General features: G+C 34.9%; 1 protein-coding gene across 1 annotated transcript in view; it reads left to right on the top strand.

The window, feature by feature from the left end:
• MMP16 (matrix metallopeptidase 16) overlaps positions 1-12868 on the top strand; it is a 168131-nt gene that overhangs the window by 112649 nt on the left and 42614 nt on the right. The window contains exons 5-6 of the mRNA XM_041412753.1: positions 7937-8098; positions 11055-11272. Of these exons, the coding sequence (XP_041268687.1) occupies positions 7937-8098; positions 11055-11272 (380 nt within the window). The remainder of the gene's footprint in view (positions 1-7936; positions 8099-11054; positions 11273-12868) is intronic.

Here is a 12868-nt window from a genome sequence, read left to right as displayed (position 1 = left end):
TGGCTCTTTTGGGAGCAGTTCAGCATAGCAGTCAGGGATGGTAGTTGCAGGCATAGGCTGTTCCCTGCCCCTCAGTTGGGGAAGACAAACACTCGTACTGGTCTGAATATCGTAATTCACAGGTGTGTTGCACCTCTGAAATTTTGAATGCAGAGTTGGTAGCATGGTAATGTGTAAACATACGTTTAGTTTTCCATTTCTAAGAATCATACAGAGCACCTTTCTTGTGATGCAGTTTAGAAATTGGTATTATGTTAGTATGAGGAAATGGAATTATTCAGGAAGCTGAAGATTCAGTAAAGACATGGAATTAATATTGTTAGCTGTGCTCCAGCTAGCAGTGCTAGCAGAAGCAGCAAAAGTAGTAAGGCCTGAGCTTCAGGGAGAGGTAGTAAATAAAATACATATATAATCAACAGTCACTCTTTAGCTGTTTTTTTGTTTTTAATAATCACTTTTGATGCGGGCAGGGCTAGCCATAGTAGTTTGCAGAGGTGCAGAGATTTGGTCCCAACCTTCCTGACTGTGGAAGCTCTGGTCTGAGAGCCATCAGACATGGATGGCCCTGTCCCTTCTTCCTGCTGGGGCCAACTGCTGTTGCCTCAGGCTGCAGTCCTGCTGAGCTTCTAATTCAGAGAACAGGAAGTTCTAGGCTTGACTTCTGCCCTGGCCTACATTCTCATGTCCAATCTCTCCTGAACTTTGCCAGAGGCAAAAACCCTGCCTTCATCTTCCTCTCTCAGCAAATTCTTGCATAGGCTTCCTTCTGCTGGGAGGTTCAGGAGGATGACTGGGCTGCCTGACCATCTTGTCCTCTCCAGCACCCTTTGCTCTGCCCCCTGCAACCTGTAACCTGGTGGCTGCCCCTCCATGGCAGGGGCCCAGTCATCTCCATGCCAACAAGCTCCAAGAGTCACTAGTGTGAACTGACCGTATTCCCCGTGTTCTGGAGAGGCTTGCAGTGGTCCCTCTAGCTAGAGGGGCATGCAGCTGTATGGATGTAGAATCCTAGGATCTTAGCAGCACATTCGCCAATAGATCAGAGCATTTCATATAAGTTAATTTTAACAAAGTAAGACCTAAGTAGCAGACTTGTCTTTCTGTCACTTTGTATACACAATCCCCAGTCTGAAGTTGTCTCAGTTTAAAATATGGTGCACATTTGGATCAGGTTTCTCTTTGAAGTCTGCAGACTTCTTAGAAAACTTGTCTTCTTTTCAAATCAGAGAACTTTTAATGATTTTTTTCTTCTAATCACTTTGCCAATTAGGATTCAAAATTCCCACCTTTTTTTTTTATCATCAGTTTGATGAAAAAGACCCAAACCATGGATAAATCCATCTTGCCTTTTTTTTTTTTTTTTTTTTCTTAATGTGAATTTAAAAAAAAAAAACAAGTAACAGTGAAGGAAGAATTGTTCATATAAAAAACTTTACATATATATATATATATATATATATATATATATATATGTTACAGCAGGGTTTCCTCAAAGCATGATATAAAGCCATAAGCATCGTATTTTCAGAAAGAACACATACCATCACACTGAAGCAAGCTCTCATATCTTCTCTGCCTCCCCTAGGATCATCTCTAGTTGCTTCACTTTTCTCTCTTTGAGGAAGTTGGTATTGATTCACTAGTCAGAATGGTTTGCAAATTGTTTCAGTACTACTGATTTAAACTGTGAGAAGAAAAGTGGAAATATTCCTATATCCATGCTTTTTATAGAAAGAAATTTAAGAATACCTAAAGTAATTAATTCCACCTATTTATAGCAATTTACTAAAAGTTGTAGAATATGGTTGGTAGCAGATCTAAGGAGTAAGTCAGAAATTCTTGCCTTTTGCATGTCTTTGGCTTCTTAGTTACAGGCTGATATGTGTTATAAAAGAAAGTGGGCTTCTGACTTCTTCTAAATTATTCCCAAAATATGCAGAAACAGTACAGTACTGCCAGGAGAGACTCACAGGCTACTAAACTCAAATGTTCTCATCATATCTCATCCATGATCTGAGCCACCTGACGACAGCCTTGCTCTGTAGTAATGTGGTCTTGTCAAAATTCAAGCAAGCAATTTTGATTTTCACACTAATCTGTTATCTTTTTAAAATAGTATAGTTTATCAAAAATATACACAAATGGATGTAGATATTCTAAATTATAGACTTTGTAATTAGAACAGACTTTGTATATAACAAACTGTCTGTACCTCCTGTCCTGTCTCCATATATATATATATAGATATATATATACACACACACATATATATATATATATATATATATATATATATATATATATATATATATATATATATATATATATATATATCTCACTAAGGCTACTAGAAAGGAGTTTATTATGCATTGTATGCATTAATGAGATGAAAGAAAACATTTTTATGTCACTGTATTTTGTGACAATGAAAAAGCCTAAATATATATATATATATATATATATATATATATATATATAAATAAATGAAAAATTATTGTTTAAAATAAAGTGTGTAAAAAATAGATAAGCGAAGTTCATGAAGAAAGTAGATATACTCTATATGATACATTTTTATTTAAAATTACAAAAAATTAGTTTTGTTCTTCATTTTTCAAAGGTGCTCCATCCATCTTTTAGCAAAACTCTCTTTCCAAAATAAACGCCAGGCTACCAAATTTTAGTGCCAATGGCAGAAGTCTGAGATAATGTCAAGCAGCTATATATGATTTCTTAGACTGGAAAATGTAGCACCTTTATTTGGGTAAGAGTATTCCTATAAATTATATTTAGGCCCATGTATACTCTCAATATAGCATATATGTACACGTATACATATATGGTGCTTATGTAAGTGCATACATAATATATTTGCTCAGTTCTGTTCTGTTGTAATAAGGTCAGAGAGAGAAAGAATCTGCTTTTATGACTGACTGTTGAAATAGCATCTTCAAAATTCTGTCCTGTCTGGAAAGGATAATAGTAACAGAGATAACAAAGATTTTTTTTTTTTGTATGATATATAGAGTAAGACTCTTACTTTACACTTTGTAGCACTTCAGCTGTTTGAATGCATTAGGTGGTAAAAAGGAACAGAATAATGAAAATGAAACTTCTACATACATCGAACCGAAAGCAATGGGTATTTTGTGTGTATGTAGTATTTCTGATTAATTGTAAGTTTGCCTTTGAGATAGTCTTGTTGTAATAGGTCGACAATAGAAGTCTTGTGCAGATTTAAATTTCAGTTTGATGTGAATTTAATTAGAAAACATCCATCTACATCACGAAAAATGAAATAAAATATTCTTTGGAAGTAAAAGTGTATGTCTATGTATAAAACATCTTTGTATTTTTACAATTGTTAGTAACTTGAAATTCAGTTTCTAGGGTTTCCTTTTCTTTTCCTTGGGATGGAAAAGTCTTCAAAATTGAGGTCACATGTTAAGCCATTAAGTTATTGCTTTTATAAATTGAACTCACATACCATTTAAAATGGAAATTATTATCTTCAAAGCTGGGTTTTAATAGCTTACTGTGGACAAATATATTAGCTTTGTTTATCTGTAGATGTGAAAAATAGTGTATATATTAGCTACAGGGAAAGGTTTCCCCATACAACATGCTCCACACTGCTAGCTGTTGAATATTTGATATATTAATACATATTTATATTCTGGAGCTTGGGCAGTTTGTAAAGTCAGGCAGATTTAGTGCCTAAAATAGTTTATAGCCTCAGAGAAAAGTGTCAGTATAAAAATAATAATTTTATCTTAGTTCTTTACACACGGTATCTTTTTTTTCTTCCCTTGTGAAATCAAACTGGAGATAAAAAAACAATCACAAACTTTTTGAGCTTACAGTCATTCTATTCCAAATCTCCATGCTAATGGGGAAGACAAGAATAGAGACACACAAGTTTTGGACTTGTGAAATATATTTTCCAATATTTTTCTGCTACTCTGTGGGTATACAACAAGATGCAACTGAGTCTATGACAATGAATACACACCATTGTATATCCTAGGTGGCAACATTTGCTTTAAAAACCACTGTAGTCATATGTATTTTAACTCTGTTAGGACTTGTTGAAGTTTGTGATGGTACTTCATTTTGCCATGTGGACTGAAATATGTCCCACTTGGATAATGTATAATGAAATACAAAATGATTTGGGACTCTCTCCTTCAACGGTGGCAACTGAAAATGTAAAAACTCCCCAGTATTGATAGGATAACCTGAATTGATAGGCTAGCCTGAATATGAATGCTCACTTGTTTTTATGCTTCTTCAGCTTATTCTGAGCACTGACCAAGGAATTGAAGGTGGGCTACCACTGACCTTGCAGTCACAAATACACTTCTGTGCAGACTTGAGAAAAAGAGCAAGACTTACAGAAAGTTGTCCTTCTGCACTCTCAGGAGCTTTGAGGTACTCAGGGCAAGTCTGCTCCCTAAAGCAGAGGCACGGAATAATTGTTGCCTAATTAGAGAAATCTAATCGTATGCAAAGCAAAAAGGATGGAAACTCAGATAGTAATAAGGCCATACCTGTACTGGACTCAGACAGCTCATCTTGAGCTGGTTTAAACCTGAGTTTCAATTGCACTAAGTTATTTGGGTCAGTTCAAATTCAGGATGCCCTGGAGACAATTATGACTCTTGATGGAAATTGCTATGAATAATGGGGCTATTTGGCTATGAGTAGAAAATATGTTCCCTGTTAAATCATTGTCACCCCAGGCAAGAATATTATTCTCCCAGTTCTTTCCTGTGACCTTCTCCCTTCCCCCTTATTCATTTGCTCAAGGGCTGTTCTGCCTTTGCCACACTTAATGGCTCCCCTGATGGCTACAAGTTGCATTGCATGAGGTGGAAATAACTAAATCCAGAGGGACAGTCAGACACTGAATGCAATGTTTGGGGATTTTTGTTGGTTTTTGGTCGGTTTGGGGTATTTTTGTTTTGTTTTGGTTTGGTTTTTTGTTTTCTCTTTAAATAATAGTAATAATCTCCCCTATCCAAAAGATAAAAGGAGAAACAGCCAGACCCTGCATAAGATCACTTTTCTGACATGATCCCACTGTCACTTAGTACTACTTTAGAAGTGCTGTACCATATGCTCATTACCTGTGATTCTGGAAAGAGAATGCCAGTAGCTGAAAGTCGGGTTTTATTTATTTCCCTGTTACTATGTATTTCACCTCTTTCAGATCAACATGGAACATAATGTAGAAATTGCTGGAAATCTGTAAGGGGACTCAGTAAGGGCTGAAAACCAATGGATGTATTGATTCTTCATGTATTGCATAAATGGCACAAATGGAAGTAGTAGACTCTTCCAAGACTGTTGATTAACTGCAGTTTCTTGAAATTTTAGAAATTATAACTTGTTAACTTCCCAGACTTCCTGCCTCAAACAGTAGAAGTAAAACATAGAAAACTCTTTCATCTACTGACATTAACAAGCCTAATGATAGTGTTAGAATAAATACTCTTATTTCAAAACTATTTGAAAATAATTCAGTAACTAAAATGAGGCCAACTTGTTAGTGCATTTTTTTAATATAAGACTTAGTTAATATTCTTAATTATGATGTAGGAATAATGGGTATAGGAAAAAATTTGCTTTCAGAAGATCTGAAAAGAAAAAGAATGTTGGTTCTTAAATATTCAAGTTAATACCAGGGAAAGAAATTTTGCATTCTAATAAGCCTACTTTAGAACTTTCACAAACCTCAGAAAAGAATTGAAAAATAATGTGGGACTTTTCATCATAGTGTGAAAGCTGTAGTACGGTAACATGCTCTTCTCTTCTGTCTTTCCATCTTAAACCTATGATTATTTAAAATTACATTAATTATTCCATTATAAGTGCAGAATGAAAACCTTTACAAAGTTCTTTCTGTGCATCATTTCCGATGCTGATGTTAGCTACAGAAGCTGTGGGTTATTCATATGAGATGATGTCAAGATCAGTTTTGTCTGCATATAGAAGGTCAGATTCAGATACCAAGACTATTTGTCATCAGGACAGTCAGGCTTATCAAACCTATTGAAACAGCACATTGAGATTCTGCTTTGCTGTAAAAAAAGCTGCATCCAATAAAAATATTGTCATAAAACATTTCGTCTGAAAACCACATAATTATAAATGATAGGATAAACTTCTCATTTCTAAAAGCACATTATGTCATATTAATTTTTGAAAGATGTGATTTTTTTGCACAGTTATATTGAATAGAAGATCAAGAACATTTAGTTGTCATATTTTCAAATTAAGAACCAGAAGTTATGAGAAGACTGTGAACTAAGCATATAGTTTTACTTTTGTCTATTTTCATGATTTCATTCAAGCATTTATTCTACAGACATCAGCATGGCTTCATCATCATGAAGGCATTTAGTGTTTCCTCTTTCATATGTACTTTGGATAAAGTTTATTGTGGCAACAAGAGGAAATGCTTGAGAAATTGAAATACTGTCAACTATGTCCTCGAAGTTCTGTAATGTATATATGTGCAATTTTGTTGCTGATGCAACTTACTATTATTACTACTGACATTTTAAAAGTACTTCCAGATCAAGTTCCAGCAGTGGAAAATAACTGTCTATCTCTAAAGATCTTCAGATTATAGGATAAGAGCTAAGGTTGAGCATTTTTTTCATATTCCAAACCAATATATGACTATTAGGCCAGAGCATAAGCCCCTCATTATTTATACTTTCAACAACAAACTACTTACTATAGGTGACACCAGTTTCACATGAGTTCAGCATTTAAAAATTAGATGGTCAGCATAAGCTGCTGATCTAGAGTACTTCTCTTGTCAGCGGGACATTATCACATTTCTGGAGGATGGTTCTTCCCATCCCTAGGTAGTGAAATGGGCTATACTCTGTATGTGACCCTTTTCAGACAACTGGAATCTTTCTTCTGATCTAAACCACTTTTCCAAAGTCTCATCTTGTGACAGGATAAGTACAACAGAATCTGTATGAAAGACTCATAGAAAGATATGCAGAACAAAATCTAAGATGAGCAAAAATAGACAAAACAGAGGTCCAGCTCTGAAACGTTTTTTTAGAAAAGATCCCATTGGCTTTGATTTGTGTTTGCTTCAGAAGAGTGCCATATTCTACTGCCAAATCTTCCAGTTGTATCTAATACTCTGTAAAAAAAAAAATAAAGATACTTTGAGAAGAGAATAACAAAAACATTGAACTGGTCTATAATGTGAGTGCATGGTCTTGGGGTTTTTCTTTAGTCCAATAAAAATTAAAAAAGCTCTAAAACTTAAATAGAAAACTACAGTTATTACAAGGAATTGCACAGGGGTATATATTAGGACATCTATTTTCCTCATTAGGATTTCTGTTACAGTGATTCAGAAATGGACAGCATCTACATATAATTAGCAGGGGTCTGATTACAAGTGTTTGAATGACTAAGTTCTCTGTGGGGTTTATCCTAAGTAGGTACTCTTTAGTTTGTGAAATTTACCAAACAAAGCCAAGATATTTTCCTATTGGAACTATGTCTGGATGAAAGCATTTTTAGTTTGGTTCATGGCAACATCAACTTCAAGTTATAAATTGCATGAAAGCCCAGAGAGCTCTGGCACTTGAACCCTACACTTACCATGTGTATCAATTAAAAAAGGTTTATGTTTGTGATGACTGTAAGAGTACCAGAAAGTATAGCATAATGGTTTCCTTTCTAGGGAAAAAAAAAAAAAAAAAAAGGAGAGAGAGAGAGAAAAATGCCTTTTCTGACACATTATCCTTGATATCCTTGATGATCCATTAATTATTACTCATTACCTTGTGAAACTCAAATGCAGTGAAAACATCTTGCAAGTCCAGAGTCCTCCATGTGTGTTATTTTTTTTACTAACTTTGTGGATTCAAAGGTCCTTTTCTTTTCCTTCTCTTCACAGGAAACGATCTCTTTCTAGTTGCAGTGCATGAACTCGGACATGCTCTGGGCTTGGAGCACTCCAATGATCCCACTGCAATCATGGCTCCATTTTACCAATATATGGAAACTGACAACTTCAAACTACCTAATGACGATTTACAGGGCATCCAGAAGATATACGGTACGTTGTGTTCTCATCAGACAACACAAGCTTTTTGGTTTAGAATGACTTTGAGGTGCTCCTGGCCATATCACCCCTCCAAAGTGTTCCTTAGTGTGGACTTCACCAGTTGTTGTGCCAGAGTCTCTGTGTGAGTAAAACATCCAAAGATTTTGAGGATGTTTTTACTCTGTTTGTCACTGTTCAAAACTTATATTCAAATCTGCACTCATCTGGAATAGTAATTTTAAATGTCTTAAAAATCCATAAAGAAAATTCATGCAAAATTATTCCAAACCATGAAAATATTAAGAAATGCAGGTCTTTAACTATAATGAGATTGTTTACACAGGTGTCCAAGCTCATGTAACTGGATGAATTGTTTGCTTCTCAGTTTATCAGTTATAATACAGAAAATTTCCTCCAAAATCTGAGGTCCCGTAAATACCCTTTCTTATATATCACAAATTGATCTCAAAATAGTGTTATAGTCCCTACAGAGAGTAAAGAAGGGACTACTTCTTCAAAATATGTTAATTTAGGTTTTTTATGGCCTGATATAAAATACATGTGATGCCAATAAATTCTGCATTTAATAAGGCAACTGAAATTTTTTTTAAAATTCAAAACAGTAACATAGTTGCGATTATGGGTCGAATGTAATACTAGCTCCCATATTACTATCCCTTAAACTTCCAACGACAGTTTAGTTTTGGTTTTAATGACTTTGATTCTGTTGGTATATGTTAAATAGTCTTAATTTTTTTTTTTCTTCAAAGATTTATTTGATCTTTAGAATTGAAAAATCTGTTGTATCTCTGTGTTATGCTCTCTATCCAGTGCATATAATTTGATATTGCCTTGATTAATATTCCTTAATTAAATCTGCACTTCATTAAATTCTGTACTTCCAGTTTTTCCTGTTTAAAGTTTGTCGCCTTTCTGTTGATTATTGTGAGGGCCATTCTTTATCTTTCCTATCAGAAAGGACAACTATGATCGTGTAGAATTACTGTACTGCTAACTAGAAATCTGCAGACTGGTGTAATAGTAACAAGAATTTTAAAATATCATATTCACAAGCACAGATATATATTTTCGTAAAGCATTACTAGCAATTTCAGAATGATTGGCTGATCAAGATTTGTTTGGTTGCTTTTTTTTTTTTCCTGTGTGATTAGCTGGAAGGAAGGTTGTTTCTCATGACCTCATAAGTTGGTAGTCTAGACTTAAGGGCTAGACAAGAATATTTTGCTGAAAACTAGCTGCTAAGCTCGAACAGCTGTGGGCTATACATTAGGAGAAATGTGTTGCCCCTGGGAAGTAATATCTGACATCACCACCAAATGGCATAAAAAAACTTTGATTTGGACTTAAAAACTTTCCAACACAAGCTACTGCAAACTGATTCCTTTGTTCCCTTTAAAATAAAGATGTGATCTGAAATCATATGCCTCAATAAAAATGTCACACCTATTAAAATAATTACTTTGGTCTGCATTATTCCTTGAAATACTCTTATTAACTGTAAATTATAAATGTCACAAGTCTTAAAATTGTGAATGAAATAAATGCCTTAGTAAATTGCATGAAAACCATTTGGCAAGTTTAATATTTCCCTATGTAATCCATCTTTTTTTTTATAAAGTATGTGGTTTTTCATAAAATTCTCAGAAATTCAAATGTCATTTTTGCAGTTTTAGAGTTGTCTTACTATTCAAAAGTGTTTCTGAAGGTGGTCATGCAAACAGTATTTATTTTTTTAAGTCAACGTGTATTATCTATTTAAATTATTTGGAGAGAAACCTAAATAGAGTGAGCAAAAATGAAAACATTCATCTTGTTTCCAGATGTGAAGCTATAAGTGAAGCTTCTTATCTTTTTGTCCATGAGAAATAAATGTTGCTGATATGTGTAGAGAGGGGCAGGCATTTTCAGTACACTCATTTCCAGTCATTGAGTATGCCATTAGGGTTATGATCAGTATCTCTCTGGGATGGCCTGATGACTTGCAGGTAGAGAAACTATAAGTGGCATAGTAATTTCATGAAACTCAGTATGTTTTGAAAAATAATATATTTGAAAGAAGAAAAATGTTTTAAGATTGCTCTACAGAGTTTTAGTTTTTCACTTGAAGAAAATATGTAAATCTTGGCAGGGGGGTGATGGGGTATGTGTGTTGTACACATGCCTAGAATTTGAGGTCCAGTTTTAGGAGCTGCTGTACATACCAAGGGACATTGGAAAAAGCTGGGATTGTCCTGTCTCTAATGAATATGACGTCACTCAATCTAAAAATTTTGTCAGTAGTAAGTAGCAGGTATGCTATGCGTGTGCCTGTGTGAATTGATGACTATAGATTAAAACTATATGTTGAAAATCTATTGACTGATAATGATCTTATAAGGAACAAGATCTTTTTTCATTTTTTGTATGAGAGAAAATGATTCTGTTATGAGAGTTCTTATTCAGTTGGTAAATAATTTGCTTTGAACTATTTCTCATCTGAAATGATGGTGGCCTAGGCATCCTTGGAAGGTTTTATGGGAATGTTGTTCCAAAAAGGAAGATTTTGGATAATGAAAACTAATTATTTTCCTTGGTTTTGGTAGTCATTCTTTATACCCTTTATAACCACTGCCTGGTTGATAACTGAACAGGCTCCCCAGGGAAGTGGTCACCGCACCAGCCTGACTGAGTTCAAGAGGCACTTGGACAGTGCTCTCAGGCACATGATGTGGCTCTTGGGGTGTGCTGGGCAGGGCCAAGAGCTGGACTCAGTGATTCTAATGGGTCCCTTCCAACTTAGCATGTTCTGTGATTCTATGATTCAATGATTTAATAACATCAGAAAGATATGTTAGGTCACTTTTTCAATCCCTTTCACTGTCAGGTTTGTGCAGCTTACAGCTGGTTTTGTTGTGTATGTTTTCTTTATTGGGTTTATGTATTACATCCAGCTGCTGTATTTTTAAAGGTCCACCTGACAGGATACCACCACCAACAAGACCTCTGCCCACAGTGCCCCCACATCGTTCAGTCCCTCCAGCAGACCCACGGAAGAATGACAGGCAACCTAAACCTCCCCGGCCACCCACTGGTGACAAACCTTCCTATCCCGGAGCCAAGCCTAACATCTGTGATGGGAACTTCAACACTCTGGCTATTCTTCGCCGGGAAATGTTTGTTTTTAAGGTAGGAGGCTGTGAATTTTTCAGTGTTACATCAAATGTCTACATTTCTCTTTTTTTTTTAATAAAGCAAACTCTCATTCATCATGACTCTACATTCCCAGCCTGCTCACAGTTAGAAAGTTCAAGAAAAAAAATTAAAAATAAACATACACATGGCTTAAACATCTAGCAGGGACTGCTGTAATGTTCTATTTTAAGAAAATACTCGTGTCAGCAGAAACTGTAATACCTCAAAATGTAAGGGTAAATAAATACTGCATGTTATGGAAAGATAAAAAGTGTAAATCAATTCATGAATAATAGGGATGGTTTTGTTGGGAATACAGCCACATGCCAACATACTGTGTCTTCAGTGCTTGGTTTTTTTCATGGAACTATAATTTTAACTTTACGATTAGATCTGTCATTTACAAAGGAAGTTTGTCATTGTGTTGTGGTTGCATTAAAACCACAGTATCTTACTAAAGGTCTTCACCACAAAATACTTACTGCAAATGTGTCATTATTTATGTTCATTCATCTTCTTGCTCTGAGCTGAAAATGTGGTGTATATACAACAAATTGAAATAAACAAACTGAACTGAAAGACAGTCTTTTAATAGAAGCACTTTGCTGAGACTTATGGACATCAAAGGTATCTTTAGGAGAATGATCTGCAGTATGGTTTCCAGAAGGCATTGAACGTTGAAGAAAAATTACAGAATCATTATTGCTCAGTCTCTTAAACCAATTTGTTGTCAGGTAATGTTGTGCAAAAATTTCAGAAACAATCAACAAGATAATCTGTTCTATTGAATAGTGTGTCACACTTGCTTAAGCAATGGGAAGTGTGAGATCTTCCTTTTGTAAATGTGTGATAGGATCCTTTTTATCTTCAGTACTATAGGTGGAGAAGAAGGGCCTTTCATGTGACTAGATATGCGTTTTCTCTTCAGCAGTAGTGTAAGTGCAAGTATTTGTCCCAAAATGTGAAGCTCCCTGTTCAATTTTCTTGTCCTTTCTGATAGGACTCATTTCTCCCTTATGTGTTTTCTTTTTGTATAATCTATTTTACCAGACAAATCTTATTAGCAATGCTACCTAGGTTTTCACTTTCTTTAGCATATCTAAAAAACATATACAAATAGCTTTACATTAATTCATTCAAAATTATTAGCTCCTTTCACAATCCAATGGACAGGAAATATTTTTCCCATAAACAGCTAAGGATTTTTGCAGCCTAGGGCTGTCAGCCCATTCCATTTGAATAGATGGTATATGGTGAAACACTGGGAGGTCCTGAACCATCAGTCTTTTATGACTAAAACTCAAAGGTTGAGGAAGAACCTAATTTTCTAACTCGACATTAAACAGGATATTAAAATACCTACTTCAATCTCATGCCATCCACCTCAAGAGCAATAGAACATGTTCTCATTTAGTTTAGACATAAATCAATAAACTGAGAAATTCTCTTCCACTAATACAAAATTTCCTGTCTAGGCAAGCCTGTGTTGCTGGATAAATATATTCACCATCATTAATAATCACTCTTATCTGGTCTGATTGAAAACAAATTAAGTTTTCTTCAAAAATGTTTACTGCTTACTGCCTAACC

This window comes from Onychostruthus taczanowskii, unplaced genomic scaffold, assembly GCF_017590055.1.
Source record: "Onychostruthus taczanowskii isolate IOZ18803 unplaced genomic scaffold, ASM1759005v1 scaffold4, whole genome shotgun sequence".
NCBI lineage: Eukaryota > Metazoa > Chordata > Aves > Passeriformes > Passeridae > Onychostruthus > Onychostruthus taczanowskii.
The sequence above is the reverse complement of the archived record's forward strand: the minus strand, read 5'-3'. Positions and strand labels throughout refer to the sequence as shown.